This window comes from Aquarana catesbeiana, linkage group LG07 (assembly GCF_042186555.1).
Source record: "Aquarana catesbeiana isolate 2022-GZ linkage group LG07, ASM4218655v1, whole genome shotgun sequence".
In the NCBI taxonomy this organism is placed as follows: Eukaryota; Metazoa; Chordata; class Amphibia; order Anura; family Ranidae; genus Aquarana; species Aquarana catesbeiana.
In genome coordinates this window covers 308,533,652-308,558,147 of record NC_133330.1, presented here as the reverse complement: position 1 = coordinate 308,558,147, position 24,496 = coordinate 308,533,652, and the positions used below count along the sequence as shown (strand labels likewise).

At 41.0% G+C, this 24,496-nt stretch overlaps 1 protein-coding gene across 23 annotated transcripts in view; it reads left to right on the top strand.

The window, feature by feature from the left end:
* Positions 1 to 24,496, top strand: part of ADGRL2 (adhesion G protein-coupled receptor L2) — a 297,985-nt gene that overhangs the window by 243,022 nt on the left and 30,467 nt on the right. For all 23 annotated transcript variants that reach the window (XM_073593665.1, XM_073593662.1, XM_073593661.1 and 20 more), the window contains 4 exons: positions 2,346 to 2,519; positions 3,606 to 3,815; positions 6,427 to 6,647; positions 10,614 to 10,680. In XM_073593665.1, coding sequence (XP_073449766.1) covers positions 2,346 to 2,519; positions 3,606 to 3,815; positions 6,427 to 6,647; positions 10,614 to 10,680 — 672 coding nt within the window. The remainder of the gene's footprint in view (positions 1 to 2,345; positions 2,520 to 3,605; positions 3,816 to 6,426; positions 6,648 to 10,613; positions 10,681 to 24,496) is intronic.

Below are 24,496 nucleotides of genomic sequence, written 5' to 3'. Positions count from 1 at the left end.
ATAGCTAAGAATATCACTCAGTCTTTGAAACACATCTGAATAATGACTTATTAGCTCATCTCCCACTTTGCTCAACACCGGTGAGGCAGCAGAATCTTTTTTTTTTTTTCTTTCCTGAGGTTAAAGCAGATATGGCAGAATATTGCAGAGTTTGTTTGCTCCCTCTTGTCAACTCCCTTTCTCTGTAACACCGAGCATATTTCTATAGTGCTTTATCTCATTCAGCTCTAAATAATGGATTATCTGTCCTTGAGCGAGAAGAGCTGCAGCTAAGAGTTGTGGAAAAAAGAGCCTTAGAGACGAGGAATGATCCTGATAACAGGGTATAAGATCTAAAACACGCTCACTTAAAAAGTTCAGGCGTTCTGCGCCCGGCACATCCACTTGCCAATGAATGAAATGGCATTGCGATGGTGGCAATTCTGGTACAAAACGGCGGCTGTATTGTGCGGCACTTGTAGTCACTATGAGATGTTTTTGTTGACTTGATTGGGTAGCAAGAAAACAGAAATCGGCGTAGAGTGTAGGATTCTGATATTTAAAGCTAAAATGTTTTAGGGGTGCTGGTATGTGGGGCTCAATTCTAATGACCATTGTGTATAGTTCCCAGAGCCGAATACATGCAAATGCTTGGGGTCCATGGCGTTACTGCATCATCATGCATCGAGGAAGTCCATTCATTTTGACTAGTCTAGCAGCATTTAGAATAGTTGTACAGGCTCCTCTCCAGTACTGCAAATGCTTAGTTTAAAGTCATTGCACACTGTAAACTTCTCAAAGTCAGATGGAGCCCACCTCATTTCCTGGCTATCATCTAGCCACTTCCTTTCCAGCCCGATTGTCCCTGGCCTGCCCCTATCACTCATTGGTTCTTTCAATCATGGAACCTCAGCATCATATGTGTGCAATACCTTGGGCAGTCAGCATGCTAATGTAGCCTGCCTAGGAAGGCCCACTCATCCATACACCCACTAAGGCAATTTGATATTTGCACAACTCCTCTTAAGATGCAGGCTGATGACTCTTGAGAAGAGTACTAAGGCCGGGTGATGAGTTGTTTACAGGAAACTATGTAGAGCACCCTGCTAACCCCTCCCACCAGCCATGATCTGCCTGCATTGCTTGGAGAAGCACAAAGGTCCAGTGATGACATTACTGGGTATAAAAAAATGTAATAAAAACAGGTTTTATTTTAACAATGTTATTAGCATGATGAACGGGGGGGGGGGGGGGGGACATGCAAAAAAAAAAAAAAAAAAAAAAACACATTTTAATGCGTTATAACACAGTGCACAGCATGTGCAGTGTGGTGCGCTGCAGCGTGTTGCCAGTTAATGTAGTTTGATGGGTTGCCAATCAACATTATTGGCACAGCAACTTGTGCTTGATATCATAATACATCAGTTTAATTAGGCCCTCATGGTTTTTGAGCCTTTTTCTGTTGTCAACAAAAAACATGCACCGCTTACATATTTATTCCACTCAAAACTGGGGTATATTTTGGGGGATTTCAGAGAGGTAAATCACTTGGCTCAAATTTCAGGGGCTTTAAAGGTGAGATCTCAGAGTTCCTGGCTCGGCACACCTGCTGTGCTCATTATAGGGTGTTCCCACCATTCCTGCTGGTTGTGTATTTCCTTTTATATTATGGATAGTTTAACACCAGGAGCCGGAACACACAGGTGAGCAGGAGCAATCAAAACCGTTGGACAGGAGAAGTGAGACTTGTCACGGGGAGATATCACGGGTGGAGTGGATATGTAAAGCAGGTCTTAGATAATACAATTTTCTTTCCTTCTACCATGGGTGGAAGGAAAGAATAGCTAAATTCTCTCATCAACACAGTCTTCGTTGATGGGGGGTGGGGGATGTCTCTCGCTGCGGTATTGTATTCTGTCAGTGGGGGACGCAGGGAGCATTCCCAGCCAGCAGAATACAATGGTTACTGCTAGCAGCTATAGCCGCTGGCAGTAGCCTATGTACAAAAATCCGACTGACTGATTGTACACAAGTACAATGAGCCTGGCCATAGATGCTGAATTTCGATCCATGTATGGCATGCTTAAAAAAAGCAGGGGCTGGCTCAGTCCTCCAGGCTCCATCTATGATCAAAATATCACCTTTGAGTAGAGCAATCTTTTAGAAAATGTGCTTGCTCCTAGAGAAGAGAAATTGTACTAATTGTCCACCTTTCACCGTATAGACATGGATTGGTTGGTATGAACAGCATTTTGGTCAAGGTTTTTAAATTGATTTGATCCTGGTAGATCATGATGCCTTTAGCAGGTCTCATTTTATTATTGAAGATAACATGCCTCCATACTGAATTATTTGTTCTCTTGCAGCCCAACAATTATTTCAATGCCAACTGCTCTTTCTGGAACTACTCTGAGAGAACTATGATGGGTTATTGGTCCACTCAAGGTTGCCGTCTCGTAGAAACAAATAAAACCCACACAACCTGCGCTTGTACCCATTTGACGAACTTTGCGATACTGATGGCGCATCGAGAAATTGTTGTAAGTACTATGACAGTGCAGTAAAGTATTTTTAGATCATAAGAATATATACTGTATAATATTTGAAGGGAGGGTTGCTAACACTGGAGCACACAGAATCTGGTGCAGATGTGCTTAGTAAGCAATCAGCTTCCATGTTTTATTGTCAAAGCTTAACTGAACAAGCTGAAGTTAGAAGCTAATTGGTTACTATGCAGAGCTGCACCAATTTGAGTAAATCCCCTGAAAAAGTAAGCTTTGACAATTCAGATATAAACAGAGGAATTCAATATGAAACTAATGCTGCCATTAAAGAAATCTAGATCTGACAGTGTCAAAGGCACTCATAGATATGATTCAACAGGCAGTTTTTCAGCTTGTTGGGTGGCAATGTTTCATTTATGGACCAAAATAAGTAAATATGAGACGTTGGAGTTCGATCTTATCATCCATCAGAACAGAAGATGTTGGTTGTGCTTGATGACTAGTCATTGGCAGCTCTACAACAATGTGGGGACCCTTCGAAATAGCGATGACCACCCAAATTGAGCAATCCAAATGAAGTCAACAGAGCCGCCAGTTGGTCATATATAAGAGTCCATAATTAAGGGTATGAGTAGCCAACATGTTTTTGGGATCAGCCTTCATTAGGGCTCAAATGTAAATGACAGCATTCCTTCTAGGACTCAAATCAAAAGTCTCTTGGGAAGAGTTCTTTGTCAGTCATTAGTGACATGTGCTGGAAATGTTTGCCCAATCCATAAATGCACACACATTTCCTAGCCAAACATTTGTCAGCCATCCTGTCCTCAGGAGAGGAACCATTGCTTGAACAGTTTTAGAAGCCTATTCTGATCATCTGATCATACAGCCATCTGAGTCCACAAAAGGTTGGGCAGTCAATAGAAAGGCTGCTTTCTCTTCTGACTGATCATTCTACAAGCTGTGTTGACAATTATGTGATAGAGATGATTGGTGGGTTAAGATTCAAAGCTTGTGTAGGTGTTGGGCAGTGCAACGTTGCAGAACATTTTAACTTGTTTTTGTATGTGTGCCTGTATATATAACTTTATTGCAAATGTAATGGCCTGCTCTGATCTCTTGCAGTACAAAAACCAGATGCATGAACTGCTCCTTACTGTCATCACATGGGTGGGCATTGTCATCTCCCTGGTCTGCCTCGCCATTTGTATCTTCACTTTCTGCTTCTTCCGCGGCCTCCAGGGGGATCGGAACACCATACACAAGAATCTTTGCATCAACCTGTTTATCGCAGAGTTCATCTTTTTGGTGGGCATTGATAAAACCAACCACGAGGTAAGGATCCCAGCTGACGGGAGCTTGGTTCTATTTTTTTCTGCTCTGTTAATGTCCATCCCTATGATTTTTTTTCAGCTACTTTAATTATCTTAAGGAGATTCATTGCCATTTAGGGCTTTATGGAAGAAAGCACTTCCATGCATGAGGAATCATGTGTCCTCCTCCCATGGTGCAATGCTCACGCTTGCTGGGCAATTACCGGGCCCAAACTTTTGTCTCATGTGGAGGGCGGTGCCTTCAACCTTAAAAGGAAACTATGTACTCTGGAGACTGATGAGTACTTGGGTAAACTTACAGAAAACCCAAAGTGGTAGTCACAGGTGTGATTATTGCTCACTAGTAAGGCACTGGTGGCACTGAATAGTGGTGCCACCCTCTATTTTATATTGAATTTTGCAGCACAATAGGGCGATTGGATAAAAGGGTGTAGACATTTCTATTGATGGGTAGAACCGTTATTTTACATGTGTTAACATCTGTTGTTTGCTCCCCTTTGGTCGGTAAATATACCAATGAAAGCATTTTGTTATATTGGTTTTATTAATTTAGAAAAATTCTGCCAGAAATCCACTCTCTTCCTGTTTTGTTTCTGCTGCACTGAATTCCAAAGCAAAGTTATCAGCCACTTCTGAAAAATACAAACCCCACCCCCCAACATCTTTTGAAAAGGGACAGTATCCTGTAGTCCAACTCAGAACAAGCAGCCTAGTTTGATGCTGTTCCTCCATAGATAGGGTGCAGTGAGTGAGCGTTGTCACCTTTAGACACCTTTAGAAGTGTGTTAATAGTAGGATCATCAGGGAAATATAATGGTAATAAGCCTGAAAAAAAGAAAACTAATGCAGCCCAGCCAACTCATTAAAGGACATCTTAGCTGCAAGATATTCCATTTTTTTGTTCTAAGGTTCAGATACACTATTAACTATGTATTTAGCCATTTTAATGAAACTGCCAATTCATTGTTCAGTTACTCTGATATCTCTTGTTGTTTTGCCCATGAGAAGGGAAAAGATGTTGTAATGCTGCATGCGAATTATGAAAAATTACATGAATCTTTATGAAAGACTTAAGCCCCATACACACTATTAGATTTTTTGCAGATTTTTGTCTTCAGATTTACCAAAACCATATAATATGAGGTCAAACCTTAAGAGTTTCATGTATGCAATTTGTATGCAATCAGGCAGGCCCTTGCACTACATGTTTTTGGTAAATCTGAAGACAAAAATCTGCAGAAAATCCCATAGTGTGTATGGGGCTTTAAACTTTTATACAATGGATATGTGTATTTTAATACTTTTATCTCTCATTGAAGGTTATATATGTTTTTCCTGGATTTCATAGCAGGTTCAGCAGATAGCTGTTGCTAAAATTGTAGCTATTGTCCGAAAATTATGGCTTGGTTTTGTGACATTCTTTTTTGGCCAAATCCTTTAAAGATTTTGTTGGAGTTGGCCATTAAGGAGACACTTCAGTTTTAGTAAATCAAACCCAGAGTTCAAAATATGGTGCAGTTCTGCATGAAATCCAATCAGCTTCCAGGTATTTTTGTCAAATCTTAATTTAACAAGCTGACATTAGAAACTGATCAGCTATCATGCACAGCTGCACCAGATTTTGTTCTCTCTAGTTTTAGCGAATCAACCCGATTGTCAACCTGCCCATGCAGAGCAAGGTAGCAATCTCTCTGCAAAGGGCATCACCCCAGACTTATGCTCACCTTGCCTGTGCTCTATTGCAGTTCATTGATCCTCCACAGCTGTCGAAAATACCCATCACTCCTGGATATAAGGGTGCATGTTACCAGCTCGATGGTGGCAGTGCCTGGGCCCAGCATCCAATCATAAGACCTATGCACTGTCACATGACTTCTTTGGGTCACCAACACAGCTGATTTCCATGGAGGCTGCTGAGGAGCAAGGAGCTTTGAAGGAGCACAAATAAAGTGAATCTTAGGGGGGCCGAGGAATCTCCTTTGCAAAGTCCCTTGTGTCTGTATCGGCAAACTGACGGTGTCTCTTTAACCGTATACTCTTTACTGTATAATCCAGCTAAAGTTTTTTTCTTTTTTTTTTTTTTTTTTTAAATAGAAGATGTTAGAAAGCAGGTTGACTATAATGTAATAATAGCCTTTAATATTGTCTCTACTTTTCCACAAATTTTCTTAAATGTCCCCATACTAGTAATATATCATTATAATCTTTCTTCAATACAACGTGAAATTACCCGGCCCAGAAACGCTTTGCTCCAAGCACCGAATCTTGCTATCAACGGCTCTCTGCGGGAGTCATATTGTTTGGAAAGGTTATAAATGAGTAAGATATTTCACCGCACTAAGCAATATTTTCCATTTAACAAACCAGCTTTTTAATACCAGGTGTCTGTTTGAGAAGTTCACTGTTAGAAGGGCGAAATATATATTTTTTTTAATGGTGGGGAAATGATTTATTGCAGCCCAGTACACCCTCAAATGCAATCTTAATGGCATTTATAAATAGAGCTCATGGAGGGAATCCCTAGCGCATCGTTATCAGGTGCTTTACGATGACACATTGACTCTGATCACAAGGTAGACTGTTACATCATTTCTTTTATTCCATCTCTTCAGATTGCCTGTCCCATATTTGCTGGCCTCCTCCATTTCTTCTTCTTGGCTGCTTTTGCCTGGATGTGCCTGGAAGGTGTCCAGCTTTACCTCATGCTTGTGGAAGTATTCGAGAGTGAATATTCCAGGAAAAAGTATTACTACGTTGCCGGATACCTCTTCCCCGCAACCGTCGTTGGCGTCTCTGCCGCTATAGACTACAAGAGCTATGGAACAGAGAAGGCGTAAGTACTCTGCCAGTGGGTGGGTATTATGCTAACTGTTCCTCTCCATCTTTGCAAGGAGAGCCTACCTTTGGGGTTTTGGGAAAGGAAAATGTAATTTCGCACAACCATGAAAATGTGGAACTTGTAAACTCAATGCTACTAGATCCCAACCTGAAACTACCAAATAATACAAAACTGACAGAAGTGTTGAAAAGGTTTGATTTCTGAGAAATGGTGTTATTGTCTTGAAAATACAAAGACTGTAAAGTGATGTTGCTTACCATGAAATTATACATATTTTACACAACCTGCACTGAACAATTGGAACTGAACCTTGCCACTATGTATAGCCAAACTTGTACCCTTGGTTTTGGATAGAGCAGAAAAAGGTTAAAACCAGTTTACTTTTTGCTGTGTGTATCCCATTGCTCTGATTTCCCTTTACTTCCTGTCCTTCAGATGCAACAGAAAGTGAGAGGTAATCTCTTCAAATAAAAGGCACGTTCCCAATTGTTTTCTCTGGGGCAGATGTCCTCAATGGAAGATTTCCTCTTACGTGTTCTTGGGGGTAACAGTACACTTTTGGATTTTCCATAAGTGCCTCTATGACAAGAAAATGGTCACCAGGACACAGAGTGTTAATTACCCCAGTAGTGATGCAGACAGCAATAAAAAAAAAAACTTAGAGGTTTTATCCCTTTCCTAACCCAGCCAGTGCTAATAAAAAAAGTGTTTGGCTACACAGTGCATACACTTTAAATATTTTTATGGTCAGGCAGCTTTAAGTGCTCCTTGCAGAAACTGTTAAAAAGCCAATTGACCAAAACGTAATGGCAGCCTTTAAAACTTTGTGTCTTTACTTTTCCACAAATTTTCTTAAAATGTTCCAATGCTAGTAACATATTATAATCTTACAGAATATAAAAGTCTTGCGAGCTACCTACTGAGAGTAAAAAATTATATGGACAGCTGCTGGCCATGTAATAGCATAAAAAGTAAAGAAATGTGTGCCATGCTATCTACCTATTGTTCTGCTATCACAGCAGTAATAAAGAATGAATAAAGTATCAATAACGCTGTCTCCTCATATGTAAACAGTAAAAAAAAAGGCTCGATAGTGTGATATCTCTTTATAATACAAATTTATTATACAAAAAGGGATGCATCTTCCCCTGAGGAAGATGCATCATTTCCCTGTATCGACACGCGTTGGGGAGGGGACAGGATGGTGCAGGAGGCAGCTGGTCTGTCTCACAGTTGAGAAACCTACGACCTCAAGTTCTCAGTGTCTTAAAGCTTTGGCTAAAGTGGTGCACTGACGCACCAGACACATGTGAGTACCCTGGACTGGGGCTTTTTTGTATAATAAATTGGTGTTATAAAACAATATCACACTGTCGAGCCTTTTTTCCTACTATTTACATATGAGGAGACAGTGTTATTGTGCAGCTCGGGATCCTGCAGTTAACATAGAATCCAGAGGCGAGTCATATGGGTGGTTTGATCAAGCGTAAAATGTGAGGTCACATGCTCAGAGGTGAGCGGCTATTACCTAAGGGAGGGGACCACCAGAGTGTGGACACTACAACACAGTTTTTGATCACTTCTATCAATAGATTCACAGATTTATGTTTGATAAGGACTTGTTATGCTTTATGTGTTATACTGATATATGGTCAGGACATCACAGTTTCTATGCACTATATAGCACTTTACTTATCACCATTTTGTCACTTTTATTTATTCAGGATTTATTGTAATGAATCTGGTTTTATCAATTTTATTTTATTAGTTTGATGTTTGAGATCTTGAATGGTTTTATATATCACTATGGTATTTTTATCATTTTTCAGCTATGTTATGAATTTGATTTTGCACAGTTGAGTATCATATAGCACTATTGACACTTTATTCATTCTTTATTACTGCTGTGATAGCAGAACAATAGGTAGATAGCGCGGCACAAATTTCTTTACTTTTTATATCGTCATATTCTTCCTTAAATACAGCTTGAAATTACGTGGCCCAGAAAGCACTTTGGGCACCGAAGTCTTGTTATCAATGACTATGTGGTACATACTTTAAATGCCTTTATGGCCAGGCAATTTCAAGTGCTCCTCCCAGACTTTTGGCTATGCATTTATGGTCGATGTCTCTAAGGGTCGGTTCACACTGAGGCAGCACGACTTACAGCGCGACTGCCTCAGGCGACCCAGGACACGACTCAGCGGCGACTTGCAAAACGACTTCTGTATAGAAGTCAATGCAAGTTGCCCCCAAAGTCTTGCGTCGCTCCGATTAGAACGGTTCCATTGCACAGAACGGGACGCTAATTGTCAGGCGACTAGGTCGCCTGACAAGTAGCCCCTGTGTGAACTGGGGCTAAGGGTTGTAAATGTTGCGAACCAAGCATTGCTTGGAGGTTTCCATTCAAAAGTAAATACCTTGTCAACTGAGCCGATAACAAAACATAGCCATGTGACCGTGGAAATGGTTGGGCAATTTGCACCTTTATTCAATAATTTAAATTGCTCTGTCAAACTTCATCAAGAAACCTGCAGAGAAGAAGGCCTAATCTCTGAATGATACTACTGAAAGTTAATCAATTATCCAAATAAGCTGCACATGTTTTTTTTTGGGGTGACCAGTTAGGACGGCCACAGACGGAGTAAACTTCTTTCCTGCAACCACGGGCCATTGTATTTTCCCAGCAGAGGAAGCCACTTCCATGAGGAGAACTCAGTGCTTGTTACTAGCAGCTATACCATCGATCAACTTGGGTACATTCAGCCTTGTCCATATATGGTTCAAATCTCAGTTCTTGCTGAGATTTGAACCATCTACGGCTGGCCTTAATCTTTGGTGCTCCTTCTTGCACGTTACTTTACTTGCAGAACTGTAACTGCTGTATTGATGGAGGTGCAGTTAGGTACAAGCACAGTTTGCCCCTGGGAGTTTTTCTGCCTCCTGGGATGTCATTCATTGGACACACCTTCATCACTGGCAGGTCAACAAGACAGAATCATGCTTGACAATTAGCCTGGTCTCCTAAATACCAAAATGAGGTTTAGAGAACACTCCCTTGGGGGCATTACAGTTGCCTTTGTCAAAGTCTTCTCAGTACCTTATACCAGGACTAAATTAAACATGCAGGTGGACAACCGTTCATGTAAGTGAGGGCGAAAAAATTGAAGATAACGAAAGAAAATATTTTATTGTAATTACTAAAAAAGTAATGAAACCAGAAAAGTAAAGATTATGACATTTTATTTTTTTTTTTGATTTCGGAGTCCCTGTGAACACCTTTGTATTGCAAGAAGAAAAATGTGACAGCATGAGATTGTTTATCGGATCCCGTTGTGACAGCAGAAATGTACTTATATTAACAGCAAATGTATTCAGCCCATAACTTCAGAGCATGGAAATCGAGAAACCACTGCGTGAAGCCTAGACTGATAACTTTATGCATCATTTAGCCTAATATAGTGCATTTCATTTATTTCTTTATTTTTTTTTCTCCTCCTTAAGTCCCACTTGGGTTATTTTTTAATGTCCTACTGGTTTGCAGCTGAACATGACAGCTGAACATTTTATGTGTCTTGTGTTCCGCTGAGACGCCTACTTTGCATATGCCATAAAGATGAAAGGCCAAACTTGAAGATTACAAAGAATAGCCTGGGCAAAAATAAAATAAAAATAAAGTCGTATTTTTATGGCAATTGCGTGGATCAGAGATCTCCTGCTGCAAAAAATCCAACTTTATAAATCAAATCATTTGTAAGGTAAATAAATTCTACTCCCATAAAGCAGTCAGATGGCTGCGCCGTGCTTGGTTGCAGGTCCCTCTGTCTGCCTCGGAGAAAGATTCCCCAATACCCACATCCGTATTGGCATCGCGCTGCAAGGGGTGGGAGGGTTGGGGCCTTCTCTATGAACTATGATTTCCAATCTCATTTGTATTAATTTTCTGCTTTTTCTTGAAAGGTGCTGGCTGAGGATAGACAACAATTTCATCTGGAGTTTTATTGGTCCAGTGGCTTTCATCATTTTGGTAAGGAGCTTCTTTTCCTTTTTCATTTCATGAATCGTTCTGGTGATTTAATTTGCCATTTCCGCATATGGATCGCATTAATAGGCAGAACAAAGCGCTGGGCTTCACTGTTTGTCTTTCCTAATGCAATGTTTGAAGGTTTGGCTGTCAAGGTGGAATTGTTTTTATGAAGTTTTCATTCATTTGTCAGTTGTTGGTACAGCGGAGACAATGAAATAATAGACACTGTAGAGGGAAGACAATTAAATGTGTGCAGACACAACTTTGGTATTTTTATCTGTTTCACGTTAAAAGGATCTATCAGGATAGATGTATAGGAGATGTATGAGTTTATAAAGATGCGGGCTACTTGCTCCACTACTTGGTGACACGTTGACCTAGAATCTAGTAGGTTCTGACCTTGCTGGCTACATACCTGTTGTTGATCAGTGATTCTTTGCTTCAGGGGTTCTTAACCTTTTTTCTTTTTCTTTTTTTTTTTTTTTTTTTTTTTTTTGCATTGACAAGCCACCAGTAGATTGGCCTTATACCCCCTTTGCCAGGTTATTGAAATTATCATCACCAGACTTATTAGGTACCAGGAGGACATCAAAAGATGTTAATAGCTTGGTTTTACTTTACATGTGGATAACTAGAAACAAAACAAATGAAAGAAAATCATAAGGATTTTCATACTCAAGCTTGCTACAACTAGTCAACTAGTTAGATTTTTGTGGTTGTTTTTGCCCAGCCACAATATAGGATTGAGGTGCAGTTATTGACAATGTTAACTATTATCTGACATAAGTACACTTCTCCACTTTAGAATCCTGTTTAGATTGTTTCAGTTTCTTTTTTTTTTTTTAATTGCTCAGAGATCCAGTCCTATACCCCTATTATTTGGTACCCACACCGGATACCTAATAGTATACACCTAGTTGAGAAACCCTGATCCAGTTATTGTAGCCTTAAAAATGTGCCATTAGGTCAGCAAAAGTTGGCCAGTAGTCTGCTTGTGTAAAAAAATACAATTAAAAAATCTGTAATTATTACTATGCATATATAATCAGGTGCTTGGGTATGATTAGTAAATGTGACATTGGTGTGTTTAGAAGTGAGATAAGTACAGACTTTTCCATACAGTGGGCCTCCAGTTATGTGGTATTCTTGTTTCAGAGTGGGAAGGGTCAGAATGGCAGAACTCTTTGGTAACGATTATGCTGGTTTGTCCTCTACATGCACACACTGTTATTCCCCCCCCCCCACAGCTAAACAACACTGCTTCTTTTGATCCCCAGGAGCCTGCCCATATATTGCATTTTAATGAAAGAGTTCTTGGGAGTAGTAGTTCTAGGGAACATGCCTCACTTAATGATTCACCTTGCAAAACTATGCAGCTGTCCCTGGAAGAATTTCGAAAGCCTGGTGATTTCACATTGCGAAACAAAATGCATTTCATAAAGCGTAAAAGGATGACTGCTCCTGACCACCCCAGGTGAATAAATGATGAAAAGCAGCCTCAGCCTATATGTCACCACCAAACCATACACACTAATGCATGGGCCCTATGACTAAGCCCCGGTGGGCGGTGTATGGTTTGGTGGAGACTTCTAGGCTGAGGCCACTCTTTATCCTTTATACACCTGGGCTGGTCGGGAGTAGCGGCAATCCTCTTTACTAACCCCCTGGATTGGTATTAGGACAAGCCTGCACCCAATGCTCTTGGACACAGGGATATGCTCTCACCTCTACTTTGAGCGGTGCCAAAAGCAATACAGAAACCAAGTAAAGGAGATGGAAAAACAATGACATGTTCTAGAAGAGGGCAAGGGGGGTTTGATGGTAAATTTGAATCATCACTGGAGATCACTTTTGATCTAATGAACGTTCCAATGCTAGGATGGTAAAGAGCCTTGCTTTACATTTGTTATGGTCTTGTGGGAGGAATTAGAAATGTCAATGAGTCTAAATTTCACCATTGGAGTCTGAGATTTATGATGTTAACAGCCAACTGAATACAGTGAATCCCTACTAGTGTTTGAACATCCATTCTAAATTTTGTTTTAGGAACCTATATCAGATGGCTATGAATATGTTATATTGTTTGTTGGTTACGGTTTTGGATTTGAATTTTCCCTTAGAAGTTGGTGGACTTGGAATATGGAAAATGGTGGCCTGTAAACAGTGGTATTATATGGTTGTGGGACTCTATAAGATTTAGGCTTTGATAACTGGTATTGAGCAGATGTTTGCTAGATCAGGGATCTCCAAACTACGGCCCTCCAGCTTTTGCGGAACTACATGTCCCAGGAGGCAGACATGACTAGGCATGATGGGAATTGTAGTTCCTGAACAACTGGAGGGCCATAGTTTGGAGACCCCTTAGCTAGAGGATCTAAAACAAGGTACCACAATGATTTGTATGCGTCCTGCAAATATCTGTTCAAAATCAAAATGTCAAAATGAGCCATATATGTAAGCTTGTATACTAAACATCTGTGTTTGAACTTCCCTTAGTCAACGTCGACAGTCTATTGAGACTGATCTGTTTTTCTGGGGCTGCTGCTTGCCATCTGTATACCATTATAAAAGAGACAGCAGATCATCATTCTATCTTTTTATCTGTTTAGAAATATGACAAAGATTGGGTGGAGGTACTCTTAACTGCCTGCCTTACGCTTCTTAAATTTGTCTCTGGGGAGTCCTCAGATATCTAATATTAAATAGGAACTTGGTCTCAGAATGAAAGAAGAAACATTAGAGATGGGTTTGTCTATCCAGGTCATTTAAAAACAATAGAGACTTCAGAGAAGAAAAATTATCCAAGCAGCGCTGGGACCTCAAGTACTTATTTGTCAGGAGTATAGGAAAAAAAAAAAACACTAATTCGGTGAGCCTCGGATGCTCATATAAAAGAAGGATCCCCTCTATTAGGTACCAAGGAAGAAACTAAAAGCAGAATAAAACGAGTGCCAAGCCAAAGGTAAAGCGTCCAAAAAGCTTTAATGATTTAATGACAACATAACAACAAAAGAAAAAAAAAAAATCACAACCAACTCATTTCTGGGGTCACAAGCTCCCCCCTTCATCTGGGCTTAAAGTTTAAGGACTCTTATCTGGAATCATGTTGCAGAAGCATTTTGGACCCTTTAGTTTGTGGCTCCTATTCTAATCTCTTGATTTAAATAAAAACAATATGCTTTTTTTTTTTTTTTTTTGTAACAAAGCCTGACCAGCAGACATGTGCTAGGATTGTACAAGAGCAAACAGTCAGATTTTATTTCTTTGATCTGCATGATAAAAAAAAAGGAAAATAAAACGCTTAACAGAGGGCAAACAAGACCTTTGCATAAGAAGGATCTTGTCTGCCATAGGGGTCATCTGCCATTTTAAGTAGAGGAGGGCGCACACGAAGCAGAAACGGAGACTGAGACCATTAGTTTGAAGTGATAGTGACACGTGAAAGTTGTCCTGACAGGTCCCTGAGACACAATTTTGAGTTTTCCTTAATAATATTTTTTAGGGATTTATTTGTATCATCGTAGGGTGACTGCTATAATTTAAATTAAGTGTATATTTTGCTGGTGAGGAAAATTTGAGTTGGAGTATCAATTTACTAAGTCCCTTCCACCGGACAATTATTGTGTTTTTTTTATAGCACGTAGATGTCTAAAATATAATAAAATCATGAGAAAAAAAATAAATAAATCTTTTAATGGATATTATGTCTTTATAATCCAATGTCCTTAAACATCCCTTTTTTTAAGAATTCATGTTGATTTATTATAATTTTTTTGGTCTTGGTGTACGTTTCTTCACCCAAAAATATTGTTTTGATCATCTTCAGATTTTATTTTGCAGCTCTAATATATATATGTTTTTCTCAAAAGGATAAAAAAAAGTCTTGAATTGACCACTATCAATTGGATTTCGCTATTATTTACCAGCCACAACATTTTTATCCCAAAGCAAATAGTTTAGCCTGCAAGTGTAAGGCCTTTGGGAGCTGTATCCCCAACCTCCGGAATTAAACAGCAGGTAGTAGTCAGATTGACGCTCTCAAGAGCGATCCCTCTCCTGCAATAGCTTTGACCTCTAATCGTCCTGGAGGCTCACACGTGATGTTACAGCACATACAATCATAGCTCAATCACCTTGCCTCTTGTTTGTGCATTTGGTTGGTTTTTGGGAGTTGCTGTGCAGATTTTAGACAATTGATAAAAGCACTATTAGATTTGGATATCTAGTGTTTCTGTTTTTTCTTTGCATGCCTGTAAATTAAATTATTTTACATTGGGGCTAGGATAAAATAAGCACAAATATATATATATATATATATATATATTTTCAAAAAGTTTCTGCACTTTTTTATATTAGTGTGTGTGAGTAGAACCCTCGTGTACGTGTGTGTATATATGTAAATATATACACATATACAGTATCTCACAAAAGTGAGTACACCTCTCACATTTTTGTAAATATTTCATTATATTTTTTCATGTGACAACACTGAAGAAATTACACTTTGCTACAATGTAAAGTAGTGAGTGTACAGCTTTTATAACAGTGTAAATTTGCTTTCCCCTCAAAAGGCAACAAAAGTGAGTACACCCCTAAGTGAAAATTCCCAAATTGGCCATTTTCCCTCCCCAGTGTCATGTGACTCATTACTGTTACAAGGTTTTAGGTGTGAATGGGGAGCAGGTGTGTTAAATTTGGTGTTATCGCTCTCACTCTCTCATACCGGTCACTAGAAGTTCAACATGGCACCTCATGGCAAGGAACTCTGAGGATCTGAAAAAAAGAATTGTTGCTCTACATAAAGATGGCCTAGGCTATAAGAAAATTGCCAAGACCCTGAAACTTAGCTGCAGCATGGTGGCCAGGGCCATACAGCGGTTTAACAGGACAGGTTCCACTCAGAACAGGCCTCACCATGGTCCACCAAAGAAGTTGAGTGCACGTGCTCAGCGTCATATCCAGAGGTTGTCTTTGGTAAATAGACGAATGAGTGTTGCCAGCATTGCTGCAGAGGTTGAAGGGGTGGGGGGGGGTCAGCCTGTCAGTGCTCAGACCATACGCCACACACTGCATCAAATTGGTCTGCATGGCTGTCATCCTAGATGGAAAATGGTGGCCACACAAAATATTGACAATTTGGGCACAATTTGGACATTTTCACTTAGGGGTGTACTCACTTTTGTTGCCAGCGGTTTAGACATCTAAATGTCTAGGCTGTGTGTTGAGTTATTTTGAGGGGACAGCAAATTTACACTGTTATACAAGCTGTACACTTACTACTTTACATTGTAGCAAAGTGTCAGTTCTGAAAAAATATAATAAAATATTTGCAAAAATGTGAGGGGTGTACTCGCTTTTGTGAGATACTGTGTATGTGTGTGTGTATATGTGTGTGTATGTGTATATGTGTGTGTGTGTGTATATATATATATATATATATATATATATTTATTTATTTTTCCGCAATTAATTTAATTTGTAGTATGGTAACCATGAGCCATCAGCACATAAGACGTTTGTTGGCCCAATGGAGCTTGTAACCTGTAAGTAAGGGTGTAGAAATCGGCCAGGAGCCTAGCAGCATAATCTAAAAGTCAACAAGCACTTTGAGTCAAGAAGATTTTATTTCCTTTTACAAAAGGGCAACAGCTGATATTTTTAAGACAAATTCTTTACCATCCATTCTTGGATGAATTTTTCCACACCGTTCGCAAAATAATCTGGGTTAATCTGAGATTTGGCGGGGGGAGGAAGAGTCATAACTGTTAGCCAATTATGTTATCCAACACTGAGAGCTTCCTAAAGCTGGCCATAACACATTAAGGTTAAGTTCACCTTTTGGAGCACTATACATATTTTTATGTTATTTAGGGTGTAACATGTAACAAGCTCCTATGCAGCAGCCTCCCATTGCCGGCACTCCGCACTTGGTGACAGCAGGCAGGAGATTTTCTCCCTGCCCTCACTGTCACCATTTTGAAAACAGCACAGCAAATTAATTGTACTACAGGTACCGTAAGCCGATTGCAGCTGGCGGCTAGTAGTACTCAATGAACTGTGAGGGGGCTGGTGAGCTTTCTGTTATTTCATTGATCTTCCTGCCTGTCTACATCGGAGGTATGGGCAGTACTGGGTGTACTGAGAGTCTGCAGGATCCAGGCATCTCCTGATCATGGGTTCAATGCTTTAAAGGCTGCAGAGTAATAAAAATAATAATTATACTTTTTTTATACCTGCCAAAACATGTGCATTTATTTTTTATTTTTTTTATTTTTTACAAAAGGTGAACTTTTTTTTTTTCAGCCTACAGGCTGAACGAAAAAAATATCTGACACATTCCATATCAGATTGGATTCAACTGCTACTCAGCTGACAATTTTCTGCCCAGCTCCTTCAATTTTTCAGTTAAATCATGTCAAGTGGGATGGGGGTGACAGGGCCACTCACTGATCAGACTTAGTCTGGTTCCTGGTGGAAATTTTCACAGCATAAGGCAAGCTTTAGAGCAGGGTAGAGAGATAATCTTATCAGTGTTCTACTTCTCCTTCATTGTGCAGTCACAGGATGGGGCAGGCATAAACCAGGCTGTGTTCCTCAACTGGTACCATATCCAGCAGGTCTCAATGAGTTTAGGACTTTGGTGTGCTGCCTGTCAAGAATTTCTGTTTGAATCGCAAGATTGAACAGAGTAAACAATCAGGTAAAAAGGCCTCCCTTTTAATATACCCTATATTACCAAAAGCATTGGGACACCTGCCTTTACACGCACATGACCTTTAATGGCATCCCAGTCTTAGTCCGTAGGGTTCAATATTGAGTTGGCCCACCCTTTGCAGCTATAACAGCTTCAACTCTTCTGGGATGGCTTTCCACAAGGTTTAGGAGTGTGTCTATGGGAATGTTTGATTATTCTTCCAGAAGCGCATTTGTGAGGTCAGGCACTGATGAGAAGGCCTGGCATGCAGTCTCCGCTTGAATTCATCCCAAAGGTTTTCTATTGGGTTGAGGTCAAGACTCTGCGCAGGCCAGTCAAGTTCCTCCACCCCAAACTTGCTCATCCATGTCTTTATGGACCTTGCTTTGTGCACTGGTGCACAGTCATGTTGGAACATTTGGGCCATCCCCAAACTGTTCCCACAAAGTTGGGAGCATGAAATGTCTTGGTATGCTGACGCTTTAAGAGTTCCCTTCACTAGAATTAAGGGGCCAAGTCCAACCCCTGAAAAACAACCCCACACCAAAATCCCCCCTCCACCAAATGATTTGGACGAGTGCACAAAGCAAGGTCCATAAAGACATGGATGAGCGAGTTTGGGGTGGAGGAAGTTGACTTGCCTGCACAAAGTCCTGACCTCAACCTGATGGAATACTTTTGGGATGAATTGGAGCAGAGACTGTGAGCCAGGCCTTCCCGTCCACATGCCTGACCTCACAAATGTGCTTCTGGAAGAATGGTAAAATATTCCCATAGACACACTCCTAAACCTTGTGGACAGCCTTCCCAGAAGAGTCAAAGCTGTTATAGTTGCAAAGGGTGGGCCAACTCAATATTGAACCCTACGGACTAAAACTGGGATGCCATTAAAGTTCATGTGCGTGTAAAGGCAGGCGTCCCAATGCTTTTGGTAATATAGTGTAGATCTGCCTTTTCATTTACCTGGAGTTCGGATTTAATTTCGACCATTGCAGTTGACGGAAATATTTCAAATATATTTTACATTTATTCCCAGCTTATGTGAGGAGAGCTAAGAGCGAGGGGTGTGGTGTATAAAAGGTTTGCTGAAAATGGCACAAAAAAAAACTAGAGACTCGGCACATTTATTCTAAAGAAGTAGCACCATAGAGGAGAAGAGGTGGCCCAAGAGAGCTACCAGTTGGGCGTCACAATTTTAGAGCCAGGAATTGCTTTTTGCTGCATTATTTTTGGAAAGTGTTAGATGCAGAGCACTTATCTTCCCACCGTAAGAACACTGACTGCCATTCCTATGGTGGTAGGGTTATTATATCTATGAAAAGGGAGCATGTAAGTAATGAGTGTTGGGATACCATTAGTATGCCTGAAATGGTTTAATGAAAGCTTAGATCATGACACGTCAGGATGTGTTCTTATCATTCGGACAGCTCCATCTGCATCTTTAATAATTAATCCAGTTCACAAAGAGTTCAGTCTCGCGCACTCATTTAGAAACCTTCTTTAGAGAAACACCTCTTCGCCTACCAGTCCCAGTGCGACGCAGTCTTCTGCATGGCTAGCCGCACAGATACCCAGACACGAGTGCCGCTTTAGGACCACACTCTCACCAGGTAACAAAAGCTCCAGGGAAGGCAATTCGGGTCAGAACATGTGCAGTTCAGCTGGGTTACTTTTAGAATGGTGTTTTCTTCCACTGTCTTATCAGATCCATGTCAGCACTGCAGGCTGCGTGGAATAAATTTTTAAATGCAAGGCTCAGGCAGACATGATTCAATTGAGCAGGTTATAAAACACACAGCAAACTTGTACTGTACTTGGGTGCAGAGGGAAGGCTGAAACTTCATGTGTGTATGTGTACAGTATGGAGGACAAGCCACAGACCTGCTTTTAAATTTGGCAAAAAACAGTTCCACGGCTGTACAACCAAGCCAAATAGTGGATATATATATATATATATATATATATATATTTATATATATATAATTTTTTTTTTTTTTTTTTTTTTTAAGAGGACCTGTCTTTTCATTTCAAAACCCTCAATAAATATAAAATATCATCACATTTTATAAGTACTGCCTTTTAATGAAAACTGCTGGTGATTTCTTGACCACTATAAAATATAAAAATCTGTAAACACATTGGCTAAGAACACTCTTTGGGCAGCTCTGGTCTCGACCCCACATGCCCATTTTTTGTTTTATCGCTGCAATAAAATGTTGCTAAACCCTTTGGAACTATATGCTCAGATCCAGTAATAAAGACATATTCGACTAATAATGTGAACGTTCTTCCAAAGAGTCTACGCTACCAAACAATCAGAAAAGATTCCAATGCATGCCTGTGTGAAAGCTAGTTTCTCTTTTAACGAGAAGTCTGGATTCCCTAAGCCCGACCAATGGCAATCCACCGTAACAATGAGAGTTCGAAGGTACACTCATTGATCAGTGGAATAACAGATGGTGGGCTTTTGTCCTTAAGTCAAGTGAAAACCCCTATTAACAAAATCAAAAATCGAGCCATGGGGAAGAGGCTTTGTTATCGAACATAGAAAATATTGAGCATATCAGGGTATTTGAATTTAGGTTTTTAAAAGATTAAAATGGTCCCTTATGCTTACCTTTTCTTCGCCACTTCTTCCCTTGCCACTCCTTTTTACATCACAGCCAGCACTGAAATTGGCATTATTGGGGACTTCTGGGTTAATGTCACTCCCTTGATCATGTAAGTGCTTGGCCTTGACTGTTAATCCTTATCCCAGGGTTGGAGGTTACAAGCTACCCCATACCTGGAAGTATCAGGTAATTATTTTGGCTGCGGTGGTATAAAGGGTGGGAGGAAGGCTTTGCAGAGACAGAGGTTTATTTACTAAAACTGGAACACTTAAGCCTCGTACACACCACCTATTTGTTGGCCAACAACAGCGTCAGACTTTTGTCCGAAGGGCGTGTGCCATGAACTTGTCTTGCATACAAACGGTACACAATTGTCGGCCAACAAACACGAATGTAGTGACAGATCTTGACCGCCGCGCCACCCTTTGGGCACCTTCTGTTAATGTCATGTTTGGTGAGCATCGATTCTGAGCATGCGTGTTTGTACTTTTGTGTGACAGACCTGTGTACAGACGATAGGAAAATCTGACGTTGTCCGCCGAAAATTTACTAGCCTGCCATCCAACATTTGTTGGCTGAAAGTTGGACAACAGTTGTCTGATTTTAGGCCAAGAGTCTGTCATCACACAATCCCCCCCGCCGAAAATCCGACCGTGTGTACGAGGCTTTAGAACGGGAGTCTCAAACTCAAATTGCCTGAGGGCCACATATCCCATGGGGGCCGCATGCAAACTTTCAAAACTTCAAAAACAATAAACTATACCAGCAATAATATACTATACTATACCCAGCATGGTGTCAGCAAACGTATTATTAAACCTCAGCACTGGAGTCAGCAGACGTATTACTAATCCTTAGCACTGGTGTCAGCAAACGCATTATTAAACCCAGCACTGGTGTCAGCAAACTCATTGTTAACCCAGCACTTGTGTCAGCAAACGCATTATTAACCCCCAGCACTAGTGTCAGCAAACTCATTATTAACCCCCAGCACTGGTGTCAGCAAACTCATTATTAACCCCCAGCACTGGTGTCGGCAGACGCATTATTAAGCCCCAGCACTAGTGTCAGTAAACGCATTATTAAGCCCCAGCACTAGTGTCAGTAAACGCATTATTAAGCCCCAGCACTAGTGTCAGTAAACGCATTATTAACCCCCAGCACTGGTGTCAGTAAACACATTATTAAACCCAGCACTGGTGTCAGTAAACACATTATTAAACCCACCACTGGTGTCAGCAAACACATTATTAAACCCACCACTGGTGTCAGCAAACGCATTATTAAGCCCCAGCACTAGTGTCAGTAAACGCATTAGTAACCCCCAGCACTAGTGTCAGTAAACGCATTATTAAACCCACCACTGGTGTCAGCAAACGCATTATTAAGCCCAGCACTAGTGTCAGTAAACGCATTATTAAATCCACCGCTGGTGTCAGCAAACGCATTATTAAGCCCCAGCACTAATGTCAGTAAACGCATTATTAAACCCACCACTGGTGTCAGCAAACGCATTATTAAACCCAGCACTGGTGTCAGCAAACTCATTGTTAACCCAGCACTTGTGTCAGCAAACGCATTATTAACCCCCAGCACTGGTGTCAGCAAACTCATTATTAACCCCCAGCACTGGTGTCAGCAAACTCATTATTAACCCCCAGCACTGGTGTCGGCAGACGCATTATTAAGCCCCAGCACTAGTGTCAGTAAACGCATTATTAAGCCCCAGCACTAGTGTCAGTAAACGCATTATTAAGCCCCAGCACTAGTGTCAGTAAACGCATTATTAACCCCCAGCACTAGTGTTAGTAAACACATTATTAAACCCAGCACTGGTGTCAGTAAACACATTATTAAACCCACCACTGGTGTCAGCAAACACATTATTAAACCCACCACTGGTGTCAGCAAACACATTATTAAACCCACCACTGGTGTCAGCAAACGCATTATTAAGCCCCAGCACTAGTGTCAGTAAACGCATTAGTAACCCCCAGCACTAGTGTCAGTAAACGCATTATTAAACCCACCACTGGTGTCAGCAAACACATTATTAAACCCACCACTGGTGTCAGCAAACGCATTATTAAGCCCAGCACTAGTGTCAGTAAACGCATTATTAAATCCACCGCTGGTGTCAGCAAACGCATTATTAAGCCCCAGCACTAATGTCAGTAAACGCATTATTAAACCCACCACTGGTGTCAGCAAACGCATTATTAAACCCCCAGCACTAGTGTCAGTAAACGCATTATTAAACCCCCAGCACTAGTGTCAGTAAACACATTATTAGACCCAGCACTGGTGTCAGCAAACGCATTATTAACCCCCAACACTGGTGTCAGCAAACACATTATTAACCCAGCAATGGTGTTAGCAAACGCATTATTATTCCCCAGCACTGGTGTCAGCAAACGCATTATTATTCCCCAGCACTGGTGTCAGCAAACGCATTATTAACCCAGCATTGGTGTCAGCAAACGCATTATTAACCCCCAGCATTACCCCCCACACTCCATAGTTATCCCCTCACTGAACGAATAGCCCCACACTGCACAAATCCCCCCCCATACTCTATAAAATACCCCCCACACTACACAATTACCCCCCACACTGCACAATTACCCTCCACACTGCACAATTGCCCCCCACATTCCATAAAATACCCCCACACTCCCTAAAATACCCCCCACACTGCACAAATTTCTACCACAATCACCCCACTAAGGACTTTGCCTCAGTGTGATGGCTCACTCACCTCTCCTGGCAGTCAGGATTATTTGCCTCCCTAGTCCTCTCCTCCTGGCTTCTACAAAGGCCTAGTGACAGGGGACCCAGAGAACACAATCTCCCGCCTGGCAGCAGGACCCTGGATCGGGGCTCTGGTCGATCGTCAGTGCCTAAGTGGGCAGGGCGATGGGCGGATCGATGAGTGGATCCTTCCTCCGCGCTTTTCTCTCTTTGGGCTGCAGCGGCGTGCAGCGGAGATGGAGAGGGAAAGCTGTTCGGCGCCTCCCCCTCTGCGGTGCTTGGGTGCAGTGCAGAAAGACGTCCTGGATCGGCCCTGCATGCGGGCCATTTTTAACCGGTCCGCGAGCCGGTACTTTGAGACCCCTGCTTTAGAATCTGGTGCAGCTATGCATGCTAGCCAATCGGCTTCTAACTTCAGCTTGTTCAATCAAGCTTGAACAATTAAACCTAGAGGATAATTGGTTACTATGCACAGCTGCACCAGATTGTGCACATTCCAGTTTTAGTAAATCAACCCCACGGCCTCTCTGATAAAAACCTTAGTTCAGGTACACAGTGTAGATGGAGGCTGTTTTACATTGTTATTATTATTATTATTATTTTTTGAGTGGTCAAAAAGGGACAGGTAAGCAAATTGTCCAGAGACTGAAGAAAAGGGACCTTAAGGAGACCAACAGTAATGTATTGATCATTGAATACCTACAAAGAAGTGGTATTACACTTGAGCAATAACTGTTTTCTTAATGGTTCTGTTTTTTTGTTTTGTTTTTTTTTTTTTTTTTTTTATATTGAGTAGTTGGGGACACTGTGTTGTTTTTTTGTTTGTTTTTAAGCCTTATGTGCATTAAAAATTTTACATACCTATAGACCAACTTTTGACTTAAGCAGTTCCTGCGTAATGACTTGTGCTCATTGTTCCCAGACTCTTCAGTGGCACAAGCCTGGAAGAGGGTCTGCCATTGTTCCCTCACAAAAAATGTCAGCAGCATTTTCAAAATAAATACACACACGAACCTTATTCCTTGTTATTGTGAGTCCTTGGATGATAGAGATGGCAGATTGCCAAGCTGAAGCATACACCCTTAGCAATTCTGGACGCCAACAAACACACACATTGTTCTAATTACATTGGGTGTGGCATGCACGGCTGGAGTCTTCCTAATAGTCTGGCTTTTTTATTTCCCCCGCTTAATACTTTTCAGCTGGAAGTCCTGACGGGTAGGTCGGGACACTGGTAAAGGCTTAGTTGCCAGTTCATAATATCAAGCAGCCAACAGACAGTGGGGGTTGAAGAGTTGATCTTCCTCTGCTCACACATAGGAATTATTATGACTAAACACAAAATACTCAAGTTTAATTGCTGTATATTAGAATTGGGTCTCTCAAGACTGCTGTCACTTTATATTCCTCTTCGTTAACACTTTTTGTTACCGATTTCATTTTTTTTTTTTGTAACTGGCTTGGAAGGAAAAACACATCAAACCACTCATGCCATAAACCACTGTTTCTGCCTAATGACCGACCTATAATAACTTCCAACTTAAATTCTTTATTGGGTGGAACACACTAATTAAATTGGTACTTGCCTACGTGGTCCCATCTCGTGGATGTTGCTTGTAGTTTTCCACTTTCAGCTCCTCTGTTCTGTGCTGTACTGTCTGTTCACAAGGGGTAGTCAAAGTAAGTTCTTACAGATGCTTGGCAGATGCTTAAAGAAATACAACATGGCAACTATTCAATGGTACGTCTGGGAAAACGG